Source organism: Aricia agestis, chromosome 1 (genome assembly GCF_905147365.1).
Source record: "Aricia agestis chromosome 1, ilAriAges1.1, whole genome shotgun sequence".
In the NCBI taxonomy this organism is placed as follows: Eukaryota; Metazoa; Arthropoda; class Insecta; order Lepidoptera; family Lycaenidae; genus Aricia; species Aricia agestis.
In genome coordinates this window covers 491,881-512,430 of record NC_056406.1, presented here as the reverse complement: position 1 = coordinate 512,430, position 20,550 = coordinate 491,881, and the positions used below count along the sequence as shown (strand labels likewise).

General features: G+C 38.9%; 2 protein-coding genes across 3 annotated transcripts in view; one reads left to right on the top strand and one right to left on the bottom strand.

Annotated features, from left to right (window-relative positions):
• LOC121730631 (transmembrane protein 68) overlaps nt 1–13,110 on the bottom strand; it is a 28,528-nt gene extending 15,418 nt beyond the window's left edge. Inside the window, exon 1 of one of the 2 annotated variants that reach the window (XM_042119781.1) lies at nt 12,841–13,110. In XM_042119781.1, coding sequence (XP_041975715.1) covers nt 12,841–12,898 — 58 coding nt within the window. In that variant the 5' untranslated portion in view covers nt 12,899–13,110. Of the gene's footprint in view, nt 1–5,400; nt 5,599–12,840 lie in introns of those variants that run through there. The other variant, XM_042119775.1, reaches the window with a different exon arrangement.
• A 1,299-nt stretch (nt 13,111–14,409) lies between these two features.
• Nucleotides 14,410–16,149, top strand: LOC121730655 (divergent protein kinase domain 2A). Its single transcript, XM_042119799.1, has 3 exons — nt 14,410–15,141; nt 15,241–15,422; nt 15,505–16,149. The coding sequence occupies exons 1-3, from the start codon at nt 14,533–14,535 to the stop codon at nt 15,929–15,931; spliced, it is 1,218 nt and encodes a 405-aa protein (XP_041975733.1). The 5' UTR covers nt 14,410–14,532; the 3' UTR covers nt 15,932–16,149.
• Nucleotides 16,150–20,550: the final 4,401 nt, after the last annotated feature.

Here is a 20,550-nt window from a genome sequence, read left to right as displayed (position 1 = left end):
CGTGTTACACACAGTCACAAGTCACAACACACGCGTCACAAACGCGGGTTGATCACATTTCATCCCTTAGGGCACAGTATTACACATGGAATATTGTAATACTGTGCTTAGGGCCTGATTACACCGATTAAACAGACAATTTGATTGGCCGATAGCAAGCTGTCTCGCACTCTAAGTCTACTCTACTCTACACTATGTGTAAGAGCCCCGGTTCACCCCTAGTGTTCAATTACTATTTTAGCCGACGTACAGACAAATATACTGGCTAATATGTTGAGAATTAAATGAGGGTCACACATAGGAGCTTCGTTTACATTTTGAGTGTATAGACTACAGAATTCTGAGGAATATACTAAGGTTGGGTTGCATCAACTAACTTTAGCTATAACTGTAACTTTAACTACAATGCAAAATGTCAAATCTTTGTTAAAAGTTAAAAATGGACGCCATCAAGACGCCATATTTAACCATAACCATAGAGCTCGACAAGGTTTTAAATGCACGTGGCGAAAAAAGGAACTAACGCTGTCATCATACAAAAACACAATTTTTGACAGTTCTCCTTTACCAGCAACCTTGTTGGACCAGCTGTCATCTGTTAATTTCTCCGGTCAAAGTTAAGGTTAAAGTTAAATTTGCCTTAACTATAACTTTAACTTTAACCACGCCTCTGGTGCAATTATACCTTAGAAACGAATTCCCGAATCCGATGAGGTATCCTACATGGGTATTGGGTAGTTCGGCGATGGGCTCTTATCTTATTTTCGACGTTATTTTGTTTCTTATATTCTTTGTGAAGTAGGAGAATATTGTGTAGCAATTAAGATAGTCCAGCGAGCGGTATTATATGATATATCAGAATCACGTGGAGTCACACGGTGCAGGCATGCAGCCGATAGCCTCTCAACACATTTACAACATAAAAAATCTTCCGTCTCGTCTCCACTCTCGGCTCTCCACTCTTCGCCTATCGGTTACAGACATAGTTTACTTTATTTAACCTTCGACCTACTTTTTAGTGTTCCGTACCCAAAGGGTAAAAACAGAACCCTATTACTGAGACTTCGACGTCTGTCCGTCTGTATGTCATCAGGCTGTATCTCGAGAACCGCTATAGCTAAACTTCTGAAATTTTCACAGATTGTTTATATCTGTTGCCGCTATAACAACAAATACTAAAAATAAAATAAAGTTAATATTTAAAGGGGGCTACCATACAAGAAACGTGATGTTTTTCGCCTTTTTTGCTCGTAATCAATAAAAAATAAAATAAATATTTAAATTGTGTTTTTTGTATGGGGGCTCCCATACAAAAACACAATTTTTTGTCTACTTTCACTCTATACCGGTACGGAACCCTTCGTGCGCGAGTCCGACTCGCACTTGGTCGATTATTTTCATTATGTTAACACTTTGAAAATAGTAAGGACACATTAAATTGTACAAAATTTTCCTATCATTTACTTTCAGATTAAATTGGATTTAATCGAAGTACTATACGATTAAGCATTATGGATAGACTAGCTGTTGCCCGCGACTTCGTCCGCGTGGACTTTAGTTTATAGTACCTAAAGTTGTTCCCGTACATCGATTGAGTCGTTTACGCGAAAATCAGAAAAGTATATTGTGTGGGAACCGCACATTTTTTCGGGACAAAAAATATTCCTTGTCCCAGATTCAAATTAGTATCTCCATCTCCATGCCAAATTTCATCAAAATAGATTGAATAGTTTAGGCGATAATCATAAAAGTTTATTGTGCGAGAACCGTTCATTTTCCGGGACAAAATTAGTATTTCTTGTCCTTTACTGGAGACTCAAAGTATCTCCATACCAAATTCCATCAAAATAGATTGAACAGTTTACGCGCAAATCATAAAAGTACATTGTGCAGTAACCGTACATTTTTTCGGGACAAAATGTATAGTATGTTCTTTTTCGGGACTCAAAGTATCTTTATACCAAATTTCAGCAAAATGGGTCCAGACGTTTACAGGTGATGTCGTGACCACGCGAGATATAACGTTCCGCGCAGCTTCGCCCGCGTTAAATAGATATTTCACATACAAATTAGTCCACAAAAATAGCCTATGATCCTTCACGTGGTCTACTTCTTATCTGTGCCTAATAACAGAAAAATTCCAGTAGTTCATGAGATAAGCCCTTTCAAATAATTTTCCCCATTTTTTTTCCACATTTTACTCTATTTATTCGCTCCTATTAGTCTTAGCGTGATAAAATATAGCCTTAGATAGCTTTTGTCGATAAATGGGCTATCTAACACTGAAAGAATTTTTCAAATCGGACCAGTAGTTCCTGAGATTAGCGCGTTCAAATAAGCCATTTCAAATAATTTTCCCCTGTTTTTTCTACACTTTCCTCTATTTCTTCGCTCCTATAAGTCTTAGCGTAATAAAATATAGCCTATAGCCTTCCTCGATAAATGGACTAACTATCACTGAAAGAATTTTTCAAATCGGATCAGTAGTTCCTGAGATTAGCGCGTTCAAACAAACAAACAAACAAACTCTTCCCAATTATAATATTAAGTATAGATTTGATGGACATTGCCACCATGGAGTGCGCGGCTCGTCCAGTGCCGAAATAAATTAGGTACCTACCTAGGTCGTTATGGCTGTACTCGGGCAGCTCTACAGCCTTTTTTCAGTAGGCTGCCGAATTTGTCTTCAAATTCGGCAGCCTACTGAAAAAAGGCCTAGAAAAATTAGCATAATCTGTGCTATGCCAATTTATGGTATGCCAAAAGGTGGGCATGCCAATTTCAAGCTTTTGCACTAGGCCCCTATAGAAGCACGTTCGGAGCCGGAGAGTCGAAGGCGTCTGTCGTCTGATCGAGGACGTCACGTTAATTGACATTAGTCAATGCTGACAGCCGACGCCGATCAAAACACGATATCGGGATCCAGTCTCCACGTGGCCATAAATAAACAACAAAAAGTCTAGACCGGATTAAGATTTAAGACGCTTATTTTCCAAAGTCTGTTCTCATCGGCGCCGAGAGTTCTAGATAGATATTTCAAAGGAGTCGCGAACTGCGATGACCGATCGATGATACAGATTAACACCTGCAAGTTCTGTAGCAACTGGCACCGGGCACGCATCAAGCCGCAGAACTTGCAGAAATGAATTTCCGGTGCTGATGGGAACGCCGATTAATTGATTTTTCGGTAACTTTTAAGTTTTAGCATTAACAATGCCAAAAAATGACGAAAATTAAAGTGTTGATAAACGAAAATTAAAGTGTTGATAAAGCAATGTGCACAATAATTTTTAGAGCTCTAAAAACTTGCAAGTTCAACTTCGTATAAATAAGTTTGTGGACAGTGGAGGTCGATTTCAGCGACGGTATGTATAAAATTTTTTTCAGGCAAATACTCAGTATGAGCAGGCTTTTAAATTTTAGGCTCATATTTAACCCATTTGAGCCTAGAGAAGAATGTTAATAATTCAGAACTGCTTTACCTACAGCGACATGTTCTTCGATGACAGTTTGAGATACGTAACCGCCGGGCTAAAAATACAATATCAGGTTGGACAATAATTACATATTGAAGTCGATCAATTTTTAAGATCCCCTCTCGCTGGCATAATTTAAGGGACCCTGTCCTGAATCCTGATCGATACGCGGCCGTGGACTGGTTTCTGTACACTTTTTGCCAATATTTAGAGCGTGCTCGGAATTCGACGTGGCCCACAAAAAGTCCCCCGGGTCCCGGCAGTCGGCACCCGGTGATAACAGAAAAACCGGCCAAGTGCGTGTCGGGCCAATATAGGGTTCCGTAGTAGGTACCGCTAATTTTTGATTGGTCAATGACAAGATATTTATAACGTGTTTCACGCTTACTAACAACATCATCACAGTTACGTTCAAAGGAATTTGAACGAAAAGTTACTTTATACTTCGCCGGATACATACTTTTTTTTATCTCGTCGACTATTACTCAATAACTTATGAAGTCTTTAGTAGCCGTAATAGTTTTCTTTTTTAATTCAGCATATTTTCTACTCTCGTGAATTTTTTCACATTACTAGAAGCAACCGTTTAGCTGGTACTGGTAGAAAGGAGGGGCGGGGGAGACGACACTGGACTCTAACGATTTTTTTCACTTTAAAACTTCATATTTCACAAATGGATCCCTAAATCGGAAAATGATCTATGAATACTCGTAATATTTTTTTTAAAAACTAATCCAACGACACCCTACACGGTAGGGTGGGCACTGGGCGCGAAAAAAAAATCATCCCCGCTTGATGTGTAGGAGAGGTCCCATTAAAAAAATATATTTTTAAGATTTTATAATATACTTACCATTTTGTCTGCACCATTAATATATGTGCATTCATGGCAAATTACAGCTTTGTAGGTCCTATAGTCTCTGAGCAAACCGCGGACAGACAGACAGACGGACGGACAGACCGAAACTATACGGGTTCCTTGTTGACTACGGAACCCTAAAAAACCCGTAATTGCTGAAAAGTCGGCGCGACGCTGATGGCCAGGCTCCAAATTACTGATCGATGTTATTATTCAATGATAATAAGTAGGTACAGACTGGTTTTAATAAAAATTGGTATACTTATAATAGTATGACCTCCTTAAATACGAAGTCGTCTAGTGCACACAGCACGCTGCACGTAGCTTGCAAATTGCACGTTTTGCACTACTAGTGACGTTTTTGCACATTCGTGGATTACGGATCATTATGGATGATTATGGATTACCCCGAGTACCCAAAGCTGACCTGCCTCAACCGGCGCGAATCGCGTGAAATCGCCAATGTCACGTAACACGTTCTGTGGCCTGCCACCACTCGCCACCAGCAACCGCCAACCACCCGAGCACTCCCATTATTGCACTTTCAACCCCGAATTATTTTATATACTTACAATATGCACGTTAGTCGTGACAAGAAACAATTTTTCTTAGGTCGGCAGACGGCAGGTCTCTTTGAAGTAGTGTATAATATACAATATACATACTACATAGAATGGATCACGAAACTCTATTTTATAATAATTTGTCCCTCGAAATTACGTTTTATATGTTGACATAACTTAAAAATATTAATTATTATCACTTGAAAACTGCAATTAATGAACATCGTAAAGCCATTCGTAAGCGACACTCGCATACCAGTTTGAAGGTGTTGAAAAATTGCATAATATTTTCATACTAAATCGCATTTTAGCATTCATTACAAATATTTTAGAACATTTGAATGATCGATTTAAGCTCTCTACGAGCTAATACATGTCTCTCGCATTTTCAGAGCATTATCTAGTACTCGATGACGATGAGGCTCGGCCGAGAACTGAGAAGGAGCTAAACAGACGAGCCGGCGACAGTCCGGTGGACTCAGCAGTCGGAAGGTGGACTCACGGTAGAACATGCCGATGTAGAAGCCGAGCAGCGCCGCGACCACCTTGACGACGTCGCTGGAGGCGGCCAGATCGAGCTTGGTGAGCAGGTCGCTCACGATGTACGCCTTCACCGGGCGCGCCTTGCACTGGCTGTCCACTATGGTCGACATGGCGGCGGACGGCGGGCGGTCTGCGGCGCGTGTGCGGTGCTGCGGCCGCTCGGGCGGGACTGGCGGCCGGCGCGCGGCGGCGCCCGCGCAGCGCCGCGGCCGCGTCGCTGACCCCAGCACTATCGCCCGCCCGCAGGGTTCCGCCCGCCGCGGACCCTGCTCGCCCGGAACGTTTAGGTTGCCGGTACACGAGCACTCGCTATCGCATATCGCTCCTGCTTCGGGGCGATCTGCACGGTGTGCTGACGTAAATTCGGCGGCATCGAAAATGTCAATAGTCTCGTTGAACGTAAATGAGCCCCTAAATATCTCTAGGGTCGAAAGACCGATCTCCGATCGCAACATAAGGACGACCCAAGTCCAGGCGCAGGCGGGTCGACAGTTCGGACGGGTATGTAATTAATGTCTACGGAACCCCGCGAGAGTACCCCGCTAGTAAACACATTTCATATCTCCACGTTTCTAAAACGTGCTTGGAAGTCGTAGCGTTCGGAACCTAAAAGCACGGGTGTTATTTAATATGTTATACTTATTTAAGTCAAGTATTATATAACCAAATGTAGAGTCGGCGCCCGGCGGTGTTTACCGGAGTACCGAGGGACGAGGGTGGCTCCGTCGCGACTCGCGACTCGCGTCGCGTAATTACTACAATAATTACACCTTCGAACTCGATGTTAAAACAATGACTTTTTATAATTAGTGTCACTGCGGTTTGTTTACAATTAACTGGATTTCTGCTGACGCTTCTGTCTGTACCGACTGCTGAAGGAATTAGGAGGTAGAACAATGCAGGTAAGGTGAATACGCGAATTTGCAAAATTTTAATCAATATTAACTATATTAATTTGTATTACGATATCACTAATTGTTAAAATATTAAAATAATGGAATTTAGTGTTAAGTAATCAATATTAACTATATTAATTTTAACACTGAATGTTAAAGTGTTAAAATATTGGAATTACATGTACAATTATTATATTGGGTATGCTCATTGCAAGAGTGTAACGCAGATTGTAGAATTTGTAGACCATACTTGCATAGCCTGTAAGGTATATATTCAAATTTCAAATACAATTACGGAGCTATTTTTTGGTTGTACCAACCAAAAAATAGCTCCGTAATTGTATTTGAAATTTACAATTGGAGTAGTTCTGTCTATGATAGTAAAGTTGATAAGGACTCGCGTGTGAAGGCCTTTATCAGTCACCGCCCGTGACCAGCCAGCACACTCGCCGGACGTGCCCGCCGCCCGGAATCGAAGCGGCTACCTATACCACCATATTCTTACTGCTCGTGAGGTGTTCCAGAAGCCGACGCCGGGGGCTAGCAGTGCTAGCACATAGGCATAGGGACGATAAATCGATAATGATGAGTAGATAACGGTCTCGGGTGTAGGGTGTGGGCCGTGGGGTCTGGGCTCTGGCCCGCCTGCCCTTTACCAGCTCGTTCGTGGCGTCGTCGCGTGCAACGTTTTATATTTTTTACGCGGGCAGGAGCAGTAGAGCAGTTACGGTACAGGTTTTTCTACCGACAGGTGTTTACACGTATGGGGATTTCATTAAGGACCTCGGGAATTTCTCAAACTGTGCCATGAATGGAATAATATATTTCTTATAGACGTTTCGAGCACAAATAAATTAATACGACACCGGATAGGTTTGTAAATTAATTGTTTACGAATTTACTTCGGTCAATGAAAAGTGTCGCTACTTTTGACTTTTTAGTTTTACTCCCGGCGACAACAGCGTGTTATGTGTTGTATAATATTATGATCTGTCATGTGACATGACGTGGCATCGTAGCTCCCAAATGGACAAACCAATCTTCGTCTAGTGGTCTAGCAATAGCTAAAGGGGAGACGAGAAGATGTCAAAAGGGCATAGCTCAGGACATTCCGATCTGCACATTCCTGCAAGGTCCGTGTCGCGAAATCTCCTCAGTTCCCGGCATTCTTTCTCATCAGTCTGGTCATGTGTGCAGTTGAATATCGATAATGTATAATGTTGTGTAATTCGTAGTCCTCGATTTACGACAATTGTGTTCACCGGAAACTAGTTTTACTTGAATTCTATTTAGATTGGCAGCTTATGACTTATCTCATCCGACAGCAGAAACACATCACACCATTATTGCGGCCAATTTTAATTCATGTCACATGTGTGAATCAAATTGAAAATTCGTGCTAAAAACTTATTAAAATTGACATTAGACATTAACGTTAACCACTATAAAGTTAGATGAGGTAGGTGCTAGAGCCATGGTAGAGCAGGGCGGCGCGCTGTAATTGTTATCGGCGGCGACTGGCTGCCCAGCACTCAGTAATAAGCGAGGGAGATGTGGTTGGGGTTCAGTTCCAAAGTCCCACATATCTCGGCAACCTTCACCAGACCGCTATAGTAAAATTGGTAGAGAATGTTCAAAAGCAAAAGAGGTGAGTTAGAGGGGCTTCAGTACGGAAAATATAGACACCGCTGTGCCAAAACATGCTGTCTAGAAGCTTCTAAGAAAGACGAAAGTATTTATCGTGGTTTTACCTGGAATAGGTGAGACTATGAGCATTTCCTGAGCGTTTGAGATGCGCTGCCGGTTAATACGCGGGCGGCGGCGGCGGGGGCGTCGGGGCGGGGAAACTTGACAAATTGCCTCGTTACATACAACTACACACCTCCCAGCTATGCCCATCGATGTACGACACTAGATAGGTGGAGCTTTCACTTTGATGGTGAAAATTAAAAAAAAAGTAAGGTCATGGCCACGAGCTTTGCTGTTGGCCGCTGCGTAATGCGTTTCTGGTGAATTTGCAAATTTCGCATATCGCACATACTTACACGTAACTTTACTGTTCAAGTGGGTTACATATCCCAGCGGACATTATGGTTAAGTGGTTCCTAGACTTCCAAGACAGGCTGCAGTTAATCCCAAAGCAACAGAAGCAGGACCTATCTGCCCTTAGTCAGGAATATATCTAGACTGGGAACTCGGCCGTGTCTAGCTCCCTGCATATTATGTCTAGCGAGTTAATTACAAAGCAAATTGGCCAGGATCGGCCGGCGCTATTAAGTCCGACGGCGGCGTGAGAATATGCGCGGACGGCGCGGCGGAGTACCGCCACGGGCCACAGCTGGACCACAGTCCACACTCCACTCTCGCCGTCCTAACTCCTACAGCTTACCGGCGCATTCTCTGACGCAAAAATATAGGAGTGTACTCTACCGTGAATTAACTTTCTGAAGGCTGAAGTATGAGAGCGCAAAGTTTCATGCAGATTTTGGAACGATGTTCCTTATCGCGCGTTGCGAAAGACGGAAAAAATTAAGACCAAAAAGTTGTAACGACACTTTTTGCCACAGACATAGATAATATATTATCTTGATCTCATGTGTATGTACTTCGCGGGACATGCAGTGTCTATCTTGATCTATGTCTGTGCTTTTTGCTACAGTTGTAAGCCGTGCGGTAGCGCGTGTTTCCTCTCTGTCTCTCTCTTTTTTTTTTATTGTGTACAGGTTTTTAGGGTTCCGTAGTCAACAAGGAACCCTTATAGTTTCGATCTGTCTGTCCGTCTGTCTGTCCGCGGTTTTGCTCAGAGACTACAGGACCTACAGGCATGAATGCAGATATTGTGTGGAGTGTCGTTGGATAGGTTTTTTTTTTTAAATTCAATTTTCGATTTAGGGATTCATTTGTGAAATATGAAGTTTTAAAGTGGAGAAACTCGTCGTCGTCGTCCCCTCCTTTAAACGGTTGCTTCTGGAAATGTGAAAAAATTCACGGGAGTAGAAAATATTATGCTGAATTTAAAAGGAAAACTATCACCGCGGCTAAGAAGACTTCATAAGTTTTTGAATTTTGAGTAAAAGTTAGTCCATCAACTACTAAAAATGTAGTCGGCGAAGTATAAAGGGACATTTCGTTCAAATTCCTTTGAACATAATTGAGATGATGTTATTGGTAGTGTACAACACGTTATAAAATATATACATTCATTGACCATACAAAAATGTCAGCCTGATTCGTCCAGTGGTTTGGGCTGTTCGTTGATAGATCACCATGTAGGTCAGTCACCTTTGAGTTTTATATATTTAGATATATACATAGAAGATATATAGCGCGTGGCCCGACACGCACTTGGCCGGTTTTATACAGTGTCCCTCGACACTTCTCAACTTTTTATTTGTTCCTTTTGTTTTTTATTTTTTAACACCTATATTGTTTTTACGACATTTGAAACATTAGTAAACAAAATATTATTTTATCAAAGCCATGACCTCGTATCGTATGATTTCATCGAGGATAGCACACCTTGGGAATAGGGTGGCTCGATGCAGGTTACTTTTATTTTTGTTACATAGCTGTAAGGGGGGTATTACATTATCATTTATATATGATCATTTCTATGATCATATATAGGATCCAGTATATATGATCATTTGATCATATCTGCATATTACATTATCATATTTCATTGATCCTATTTTACGTCATATGTGGTTTCAATAGCCAATGGAGAGCGCTAACGCTGACAGGTATTGACGTCAGGGGTTACTAGATCTCAAAGAATTCGATTTACATCGGATACCGAGCAAAGCTCGGTCAAACAAACGGAATCTCGGAATCGGCTCCAACGATTTTCATGAAATTTTGTACATAGGGGGTTTCGGGGGCGATAAATCGATCTAGCTAAGAATAATTTTTAGAAAATGTCATTTAATTCGTGTTTTATGGAATACCGAGCACAGCTCGGTCAAATAGCTAGTATTACATTATCCAATATCATTGACTCAATGATCTCGGATCCAATATATATGATAATATAATATCCCCCTAAGCCATAACATTGTTATGTATATATAAGTATATACGTTTATTTATACGTGGGAGAGCCATGCTTCGGCACGAATGGGCCGGCTCGACCGGATAAATACCACGTCCTCACAGAAAACCGGCGTTAAACAGCGCTTGCGCTGTGTTTCGCCGAGTGAGTGAGTTTACCGGAGGCCCAGTCCCCTACCCTATTCCCTTTCCTACCCTTCCCTATTCCCTTCCCTTCCCTACCCTCCCCTATTACCCTATTCCCTCTTAAAAGGCCGGCAACGCACATGCAGCTCTTCTGATGCTGCGAGTGCCCATGGGCGACTGAAGTTGCTTTCCATCAGGTGACCCGTTTGCTCGTTTGCCCCCTTATTTCATAAAAAAATATATATTTTAAAATTGTAATTTTCCATTTTTTAGGAAAAGATGGCCCCGTGCGAGTTTCTTACGCCCGCGCCGGTTCTTCTCGGCGGGGTAGTTCCCGAACCGGCGCGCGGTAGTAGGCAACGTAGTTTCTTCGTTCTTTCATGATTCATGATACCCATTTTGAATAAAAAAGATATTTTATTTATTTATTTATATCGGTTCCGTCCCGACCGCCAAGGCCGCGCGGAGACAATGCGGACGAATTCGGCAGAAACGTCATTCGACGCACATCTTTGTCGCTCCGTAGATCGTAATCCTGCGAGTTATGACGCAAGTGAAAATTAGCTGTAATGCTGTTTTAGAATTTCCATTTACGTCATTCGAAGACGAGTCTGCGCCGACAGTGATGTCAGGGTTCACAGGCTCACCGCGACGACGCGACGGCCCGGGAGCCAGCTGTCGCCGGGTGTGGGACCCAGAAAAAAGAGGAACATAAGATATGTTTAACAAAAATAAAAGTTGAGTATTTCGTATCATACTCCACTTTTCTTTTTAAATATTTTTTGGGCCGTTGGTTTGCACACATTGCACATAATTTGGTAGCGCAGCGGGGGCCCTGGTTAGGTACATATGTAGTTACATATTTTTTTTAAGAAAAAAATTGTCGCATATTGGATATACTCTGCCAAGAAACTCGACATGAAATATTGAATTTGCGTCGCATTTTTCTGCGTTACGAATTCGCAAATTTATATAGGACCTCTAGTTAAAGTGGCGTGCTAAGTAATATGCATTATGCGGTAATATCGCAGGGCGCAGGCCGAGGCTGCGGCCATTATTATAATGACTCCTCACGTTACAGCCCCGAGATAATGCGAGAGTTCCTCCCTGATAGAGCTGATACAACATGCTATAATTAAATTCCAAATCGAATCTGTTTAATTTAACTCTACTCTAGAGCAGTGGTCCCCAACCTTTTTTTTCATGGGGGCCACAAACATGTTTTGGTCTTGGTGTCGCGGGCCGCAACAAAAATTAGGGTTAAAAAATAACTTTCTTCAAAATTGACAATTTAAAAGTGGAAAAAATTTAACGACTACATATGTAGACTACGTTATTTCGCCGGTGGGCGTGAATTTCAAAATTGTTTAACATCACGTGGGCCACAATACAACAAAAAGTTTTGCTGTTTTCAACCCCCGACATATAAGAGGGTGTTATGTTATAATATATCATTTTAAAGAGAAGAAAGAATTGAATTAACTTAATTATTATTTCGAAGATTTTTCACTTAAGGTGTCAAAATTATTTACAATATATAGATTTGGTAAATATTGCACCAGTCGAATTTCTTAAATTATCTGGTAATAATAATTAATTAAATTATAATGATTTCTTTTAAGAAATTTTAATGACACTAAAAAGTTTTCTCCACTTTCCAAATGTTGCCGCCCCGGGCAGTTGGGCAGTTGGGCACTAACCCCCACTGCCCCTACTGTACCACCCCTGTTTATAACTAGATAATATTTACTTATAGCAAACATATTGTAGGCAAAAACATAATGTTAAGTATACAAAAAAAATATATAAAATATTCCATGGTATTTAGCCAACTGTAAGTGACTATAGCGCCAAGGTCCAATTATGTCTAATAAGACATATTATTAGTAGATGGAGACATTAAAATACAAAGTATTCATATAAGTAAGTAAATTTTAAATATCTTTTCACTTTTAGCAACATTACTATCTATCAACTTGTTAGAGAATAGTTATGATATATAATTTGTTTTAAATTTTAATTCTAAGGTAAATTATTTAAATACTAGCTTAGCTACCTAAAATAGTGAAAAAAAAATGCTTACTAATTAGTAATTACTGATCAGGTACCTAACTATGATTGAGTTTAAAAGAATTGATAAATTTTTTTTCCCACTAAATGACTTGCGAGTTTATAAATATAAGGAAATAAAACCAGTTTTGACCTTAATCTCCGTGTTAAAAACAAAGTAGGACGTTAAGTATGGCCATCAGTTTGAATATGTAAAACATGATCAAATATACAAAATAACTTTTATTTACTAGTTATTAGATAAAATGAAAACTCACCAATAACATCGTATATGCTTGCTGTGTAATTACCGACGAAATACGACAGAAAACTCATTTTATTTGTCCATTAGATCAGTGAGCAGCACCGATACCTTGTTTACATGTAAATAACGTCAACTTTAAATACCACCGAGTTTGTGGAGGGCACGTTAAGTTAACAAGCTAATTCTATACGTACTATTCATCTATACGCGCCAACAAAACAGTACCTATGTTTTGTTAGATTATTTTCAAATATATATTAAAAATTGGCGAATCTCTAGGTGAACTGCGACCGAAACGTCAAAAAATCAATGACAATTCAGTGACAGTTGACATATCAGCTGATCTGCCTAATGTTTAATAGAAAAAAAACATCCGTAGTAGGTAAAAAAATAAAACATTAAAATAATTGGTCAAGTGCGAGTTGGACTCACGCACGAAGGGTTCCGTACCATAGAATAAAAATAGGAAAAAATTATGTTTTTTGTATGGGAGCCCCCCTTAATTATTATTTTTATTTTTTTATTATTAAATATTAAAATTTAAATACAATTGAACATTTTGTGAATATTTCAGCCATCTATTGCTAACATTTATATAGAGCAAAAAATTGCAAAAAATCACGTTTGTTGTATGTTAGCCCCCTTATATATTTAATTTATTTTGTTTTTAGTATTTGATGTTGTAGCGGTCATAGAATTAGAACGTTAAAAAAGGCATTCCATACAGTCACCCTCGAAATGAGTGAGCTCACTCATCTGAGAGCAGTGTGCCTTAGGACGCGGTAACAGCCGGACGTGTTTAATTCATTAATTACCGCGTTGTTTTTCGCTACATTTCGCTCCAGAATGCCATCATGTGCCTTCCGACAGTGCAGTAACAAAACGAGGAATACAAATAATGCCAAAGGTGTAATATTTCACACGTAATTACTAAGATTTTATTAATATTTAAATTATTGTTTTCCATTTTAAGAGAAAAATCTAGGCGAAGCGTAAAATGAGCGAAAGAGAAAGTTGTATATGATATTACTGTAAGACAAAAGAGACAACAATATTTTCTCGATACGATTGAAGCGTAAAATGAGGGAAAGAGAAAGTAGTATATGCTATTACTGTAAGACAAAAAAGGACGACAATATTTTCTCGATGCACATTTTGCATGCAAAAATATTGCTACAGTTTTGACGGCATACGTCGTATCTAAGTATTTTGATATCGTTGGTAGCGGCCACAGAAATACATAATCTGTGAAAATTTTATCTCTCTAGCTAAATAAAATAAAATAAAATAAAAAATTGCCGTTCTTGAGTTGACAGACAGACGGACAGACAGACATCGAAGTCTTATTAATAGGGTCCCGTTTTTACCCTTTGGGTACGGAACTCTTAAAACAAATGTAAGTTCTGTCAAATCGCAAGTCACAACAGCTGTCAAGTGACATTTTTGAGTGTTCCTAAACATTAAATAGTACACTGATTAGAGACATCAAACGATTTGATTGAGCAGTCAAATGGTATGGTTAGTGGTTAGTGGTGAGCATACTGCATCGACTAAAGGAACACACCCTTTTTAAGTTTTTACTTTGCCTCTGCGAACTCACTATTTTTTGTTTACTAATCAATAATCATATTAATTACATGATACATAACATAATTTTACTAAAATGTAGGTAATTCAAGGAAGCTTTTGTATTTTATTTAAGAGAATGAATGAAAAAATTACCGAAGGCATGCTGGTAAGACGCAGGTTCTGTAAGCGTCTGCTGTTTCTGGCAGTAGCGTTTGTGATATCGTTCTACGCATCTCTGCTGTTGTTCGGCAAGGGTCCACAAGTTATGCGCTTAACCGACTTGAGCCAATGTCCCGCCTGCTACGGAGTGTCCGTATGCCCGGAGTTGTACTCGAGTCAGATCGCCCTGGACACTTCTCACTGGACGAGCGTGTTCAATGTCAAAAACGTTTACTACGGCTACACGAAGTCGAACCGACGAATCGTCCTGAAGAAGCTAGCTTCTGACTCTGAACTGAAGGAGTTCGACAACGAGTTCTGTAAGACATGGGGCTTAAAATCCAATTGCAAGCCGGTAGATCTACTCAACGCTGTGAATATTGATGAAAAGATCCTATCTATTGTACAATACAACTTCACCTGGCCGGACCTCGAGCCTAGACATGGTTTGATCGTATGCCCCTATGCGTACAGTGTATATGATGCCATAAGACCAATACTCAATAACAAGAAAAGCAACTATAAATCAGAAATGTTAAACATTTGGACAATGCTCAGTATCAATCCGGAGCCTATTATTTTGCAGGTGTGCCGTGTGCAATATAGTAACAGTCATTTTAATACACATTATTTAATTGCTTTTTACAAAAAGATTATGCATATTATTTTGTAAATTTCTCTGCAGATAATACCGAAGTCATATGGCTGGCCTGTGCCTGCATACGGGGGTGTCTGCGGCCGACTGGAGGTGGTGGCCCACGAAGGAGAGCCGCTGTCCCAAATGATGCATGTGGATTGGTACACAAAACTTAAGTACGCACAAAAAATACTCAATGCTGCAATGGACTTTACATTCAAGCATGAGAGGTACACTGAATATTCTTTTACCTTTATGTTCATTATTATCTATATTGATTTATTATTATTATACTAAATTGTTTTTTTGCAGGTTTCGTTTTTACCTCATGGATTGGTCTTTAGATAATATAGTTGCAAATGAAAAAGATGAGATTACATTTGTAGATTTAGAAGATGTTATCATACTGGACAAACATATTTCTCCGAAGAAAGATCTTCCCGAGTGGTACGAGCGCTACAGTAGGGAGGTTTTAGGCTCAGGCTTTACATTTTCCATAGAAAATATTTGTAAATCACACTTGAGTGACCATAACCTGTGGGCTGCCTGTTACACACTAGCGGGAAGTGAGAACCCTCTGCTGTACCCTATACCAAAGGAAGTAGACACATCCAGACCTCACCTTGACCGTCTTCTGCACATGTGTCTTTATGGAGACAATAGGTTCGGTACGATGAGCAAACTCCAGCATGTGATTGATGAGATGCTCACAGACAACAAATTATTTAAATCAAGATGATAAGAAAAAAAGAACTTAAATTAACAGCGTCTGTCTGTATGTCTGTGATATTACATTATATTTGTAGCTTATTACCATAGTATGATTTATTTGCATTTAATGTTTGTGTATAAGGTAAAATTACGAATCTCTTTATGTGTAGTAAAATAATACAAAATATGCACACGGGCCGTTTTAAATTATCTGAATAATTAATAAATATATTTTAACTACATAATTATCTTTGTATCAACTATCGATAGATTGAAACCCTTTTAATTTTAATGTTAAAATAATTAAGACTTATTATTCATAAGGTGTTTTTTTATATCCACTAATTACGTGTGGTGCACAGATTACTAGTATATATTATATTTTGGTGTGGTGTTTTTTTAAATTTTCTGACTCCCCCGGTGATAAATCGAATTATCGCAAAAATTCTAGGGATTTCGCGAAAACACGGATAATTGGATAATGCTGTTTATATTTTTGAGTCTGTGGAACCGGTTCTAAGTGCTGGAACCGGGTCGACCCGGTTCTGATAAGATTTTTCTAATTTTGCATTAATTACTAATTTAAATTACGCGCGTCGAAGTATCGTGGAGCTTTTGATATTTATCGAGCTGGCAACGCCGCGCGAGCACGCTATTGTCGCGGGTACACCTACTATACATGCACACTACCCCACCGCCCGCGCCAGCAGGGTGACCATATGTGGCAGGTTCCTGCCATTTTGGCAGGATTGGCGTCTTATTTTGGCCTATGGCATGATCGGTTGACGTTTTAAAAACTTGGCAGGTTTTGACAGGATTGGGGTATGAAAAATAAATTTTATTATTGCATCTCAAATTTCCGACAATGGCAACCCTGGATACTTTACGGGGGATTTCCCTGTCAGGGTGATCATATGTGGCAGGTTCCTGCCATTTTGGCAGGATTGGCGTCTCATTCTAGCCTATGGCATGATAGGTTGACGTTTTAAAAACTTGGCAGGTTTTGGCAGAATTGGGGTATGAAAAATAAATTTTATTATTGCATCTCAAATTTCCGACAATGGCAACCCTGGATACTTTACGGGGGATTTCCCTGTACTTGTTATTTTCGTGTGTGTATGTTCGTGTATTCTGTGTGTGTGTGTGTAATCTTGAGATTGTGGTCTATGACTGAGATAAATGATAATATTTATCTCAGTCATAGTAATTGCTTGATGCTTGGCTTGTGAGTCTAATTATTGATCAATGATCATAGTTTCATTGACAACATCTTGTGTGGTGTCGTGGGTGATACTTTTATTGGTGGTGGCACTAACAACTCCCTGGTGGCGGCTTTATTCCTCTATCTATATACTATAATTAAGTATTATACAAGTAGTGTGCGTGTATTTTCTTGAATATTTCTATTTGTCGATCATTTCGAAGCACATTATAATCCAGAAAAGAAAGTCATTTAGTTCATGGTATCGATAAACTATAGTTCAAGACGTAATATGCATCCCTAAACACACGTAAAAAAAAAGCTATGCAATTTTTGTAGCCAAATTATTACTTGATGTGACTTTTAGCACTAATGCCTTATAATATAGCATGAAGGGATTGTTAAATTTTTAAATCATCTTTTTAGCTTACAAAAATACCGATTAAAAAGCCCAAAAAACGTTGTTCAAAACTAACATATTTAATGTCAAATCCACGTGTTTGAGGCATTCTTTGGCCGTTCTTATGGTTTATTATTTAGCGGAACCACAAAACTCAACAAAATCTAGTATAAAATGTAATTATTTTTCTAAATATATAATTGGATAATCTTGCTTATTAAATTGCTTGCTGAAATAACAAAAAACAAGTCATATTAAAAATGACGATGTCTTTTGACAAATCGAATTCTCTGAGATCTGGTAACCCTGGCGTCAATACCTGTCAGCGTTAGCGCTCTCCATTGGCTATTGAAACCACATATGACGTAAAATAGGATAAGCAGATATGATCAAATGATCATATATATTGGATCCTATATATTATGATCATAGAAATGATCCAATATAAATGATAATGTAATACCCCCCTTAGTAGCATTGCACATTCTTAACGCTGATTGGCTTGACTTTTGCTTACTGGCCAACTCTTATTCTGATTGGTTACTATCTTTTCCTATTTATCTTTGAGGTATTACACCATAGAATTTTAAAGGGTAAGAAATTACAATGAAGAGGCATAGGAACTTTACGTCTTTTTGTTTAACCTTTTTCTCATCTCAATCGTAACCTCAGAAGTCTAATTAGTTCGCTTCTTATTCCACTTGTCCTAATTTAGTGACTAAATTAGTTGTCATTTTGGTCAGACGTCTTCTTAGTGGCTCGCAACAAAAAATTGGTCTTCTCATAGGCTTAGCTCAATGAAAATAAAAATAAATAAAAGGCGAAAAAGATGGTTGAAAGAATTTTTGCTCCACGTAAAATTATGAATTATGAACTTTCTGAACTACTTGGAACCAGCAGACTTAAGGTATTACCTACGAATGGATTCCAGATCTTATAACATAATATAAATTGACTTTAATACAAATTTAGCAGTTCCCACTACAGATAAAAGGTTGAAACCATCTGGCAACACTGATTTAGTCATTCAGGAGCCACCTTTTTCCGATTTAGGATCCTAGCTAGGATCCTAGCTTTCTAAATGTTATTTTACTTGACTAAATTTTTTAGGATCCTAGCTAGGACTTCCTAAATAGGACAAGTGGAATAAGCGCTTTATATCAGTGTATAAGCGTCAAAAGCGTGTAATGTTATGTCCTACTTACTAGGACATAACAAAGGAGTCGGTCTGAATATTTCATGTAATAAAAGTGTTAATAAAGGTTTTAAGTGAACATTTAATGCTAGATATTGTTGAGTTTTGTGGTTCCGCTAAATAATAAACCATAAGAATGGTCAAAGAATGCCTCAAACACGTGGATTTAACATTAAATACGCAAGTTTTGAACAACGTTTTTTGGGCGTTTCAATCGGTATTTTTGTTAGCTAAAAAGATAATTTATAAGTTTACTAGCTGTTGCCCGCGACTTCGTCTGCGTGGACTTCAGTTTATAGCGCGCGATGTCAACAAAATTGGTGTCAAAAGCTTTTATAAAAAAACCCTGGTACCCCTTAAATCAATACAGCTGTGCAGTGTGCACACAATAAGTATTTAATTTTTTTATATTAAACTTTATAATTTATTCCAAATTTTAAAGCTTATTTAGCCCTCCAATTACACAACTTTACCCATAAACTATTTATCATTGATAGATTTAAGGTTACGTCACTGCACAGATAAAGTACTGAGTTATTTAATACCGTAGAATAGATATAACAATCGAAAAAAATCGAAACTTAAATGTAAGATGATACCACGTCTTATAGAAAGACTTTTGAGCAAGCGTCAGCGCGATGTAGAAGACGCACGGCGCCATCTATTATGAATTGTTGGAACTAACTTAATTTGAACAAATTTACGCATTTTCACCCCCTTACAACCCTTTTTTCCAGTAAGTAAAAGTAGCCTATGTCCTTTCTCAGGCTTTAGACTATCTGTATACAAAATTTCATTACAATCGGTTCGGAAGTTTTGGCGTTTGGCGTGAAAGCGAGACTGACAGACAGACAGACAGACAGAGATACTTTTGGCGTTTGGCGTGAAAGCGAGACTGACAGACAGACAGAGATACTTTCGCATTTATAATATTAGTATAGATTATGTGCACACTGCACAGCTGTTTTTGGGTATTTTGATTAATTAAGGGCCGCACTACACCGGAATGGCGCTGCCATGCGAGGCGAGCACTTTCAGCGCTGCCATTCCGGTGTAGCGCGGCCCTAAGAGGGGTACCACTTACCAGGGTTTTAAAAAGTTTTTAAATTTGACACAAATTTTGTTGACACCGCGCGCTATAAACTAAAGTCCACGCAGACGATGTCGCGGGCAACAGCTAGATATGAATAAAAACAATATTATATAGTAAAGTAGGTATGATTAGTTCTGTTACAATAATAAAGTAAAAAATAAAACGCCATCTGTTTTCATATATTAGAATTAAAATGTTGATTGCATTGATATCTTTTCTGGATGGAATATAGGCCAACACGGTACACTCGAACTCCTTTATTTTAGAGCGCCTTCTGTTGTCAACTTGTCACATATATTAGAAATGCAGTAGGAGTTCTATAAGATAAGATAGATTGATTATTATTATACCAAGTGATTATATTATTAAACATAATATTCTAACGTATTAAAAACTATAAACAAAAACATACTAACTAATAAGTATGATTAGTTCTATGTTACAATAAAGTAAAAAATAAAACGCCATCAGCAGCTTATATGGAAACATGTGGTGACTCGAAACGAAAAATTCAATTAAAATGCCACTTTATGACACACTATAGTATATGTCATAATGTAGGATATTATTTGAATTTTTAGAACTATAGTCTGTCATAAAGTGGCTTTTTAATTGAATTTTTCGGAACGAAAAAAGATCGGAACGGCACCTTAGGTTTATTTCCACAGTTTGTCCATACTTTCGCATTTCCGCTGGTCGCCGTGCTAGCACTACTGGTATACCGTGGTTCGGAAGGTGCTGAGAGAACTCCTGATTCT

Excerpts from the sequence above, each read along its gene's own strand:
- LOC121730655 (XM_042119799.1), top strand. The coding sequence starts at position 14,533 with ATGAATGAAAAAATTACCGAAGGCATGCTGGTAAGACGCAGGTTCTGT. Across the intron at positions 15,142-15,240 it reads CGGAGCCTATTATTTTGCAG|ATAATACCGAAGTCATATGG; the intron begins GTGTGCCGTGTG and ends ATTTCTCTGCAG. Across the intron at positions 15,423-15,504 it reads TTTACATTCAAGCATGAGAG|GTTTCGTTTTTACCTCATGG; the intron begins GTACACTGAATA and ends GTTTTTTTGCAG.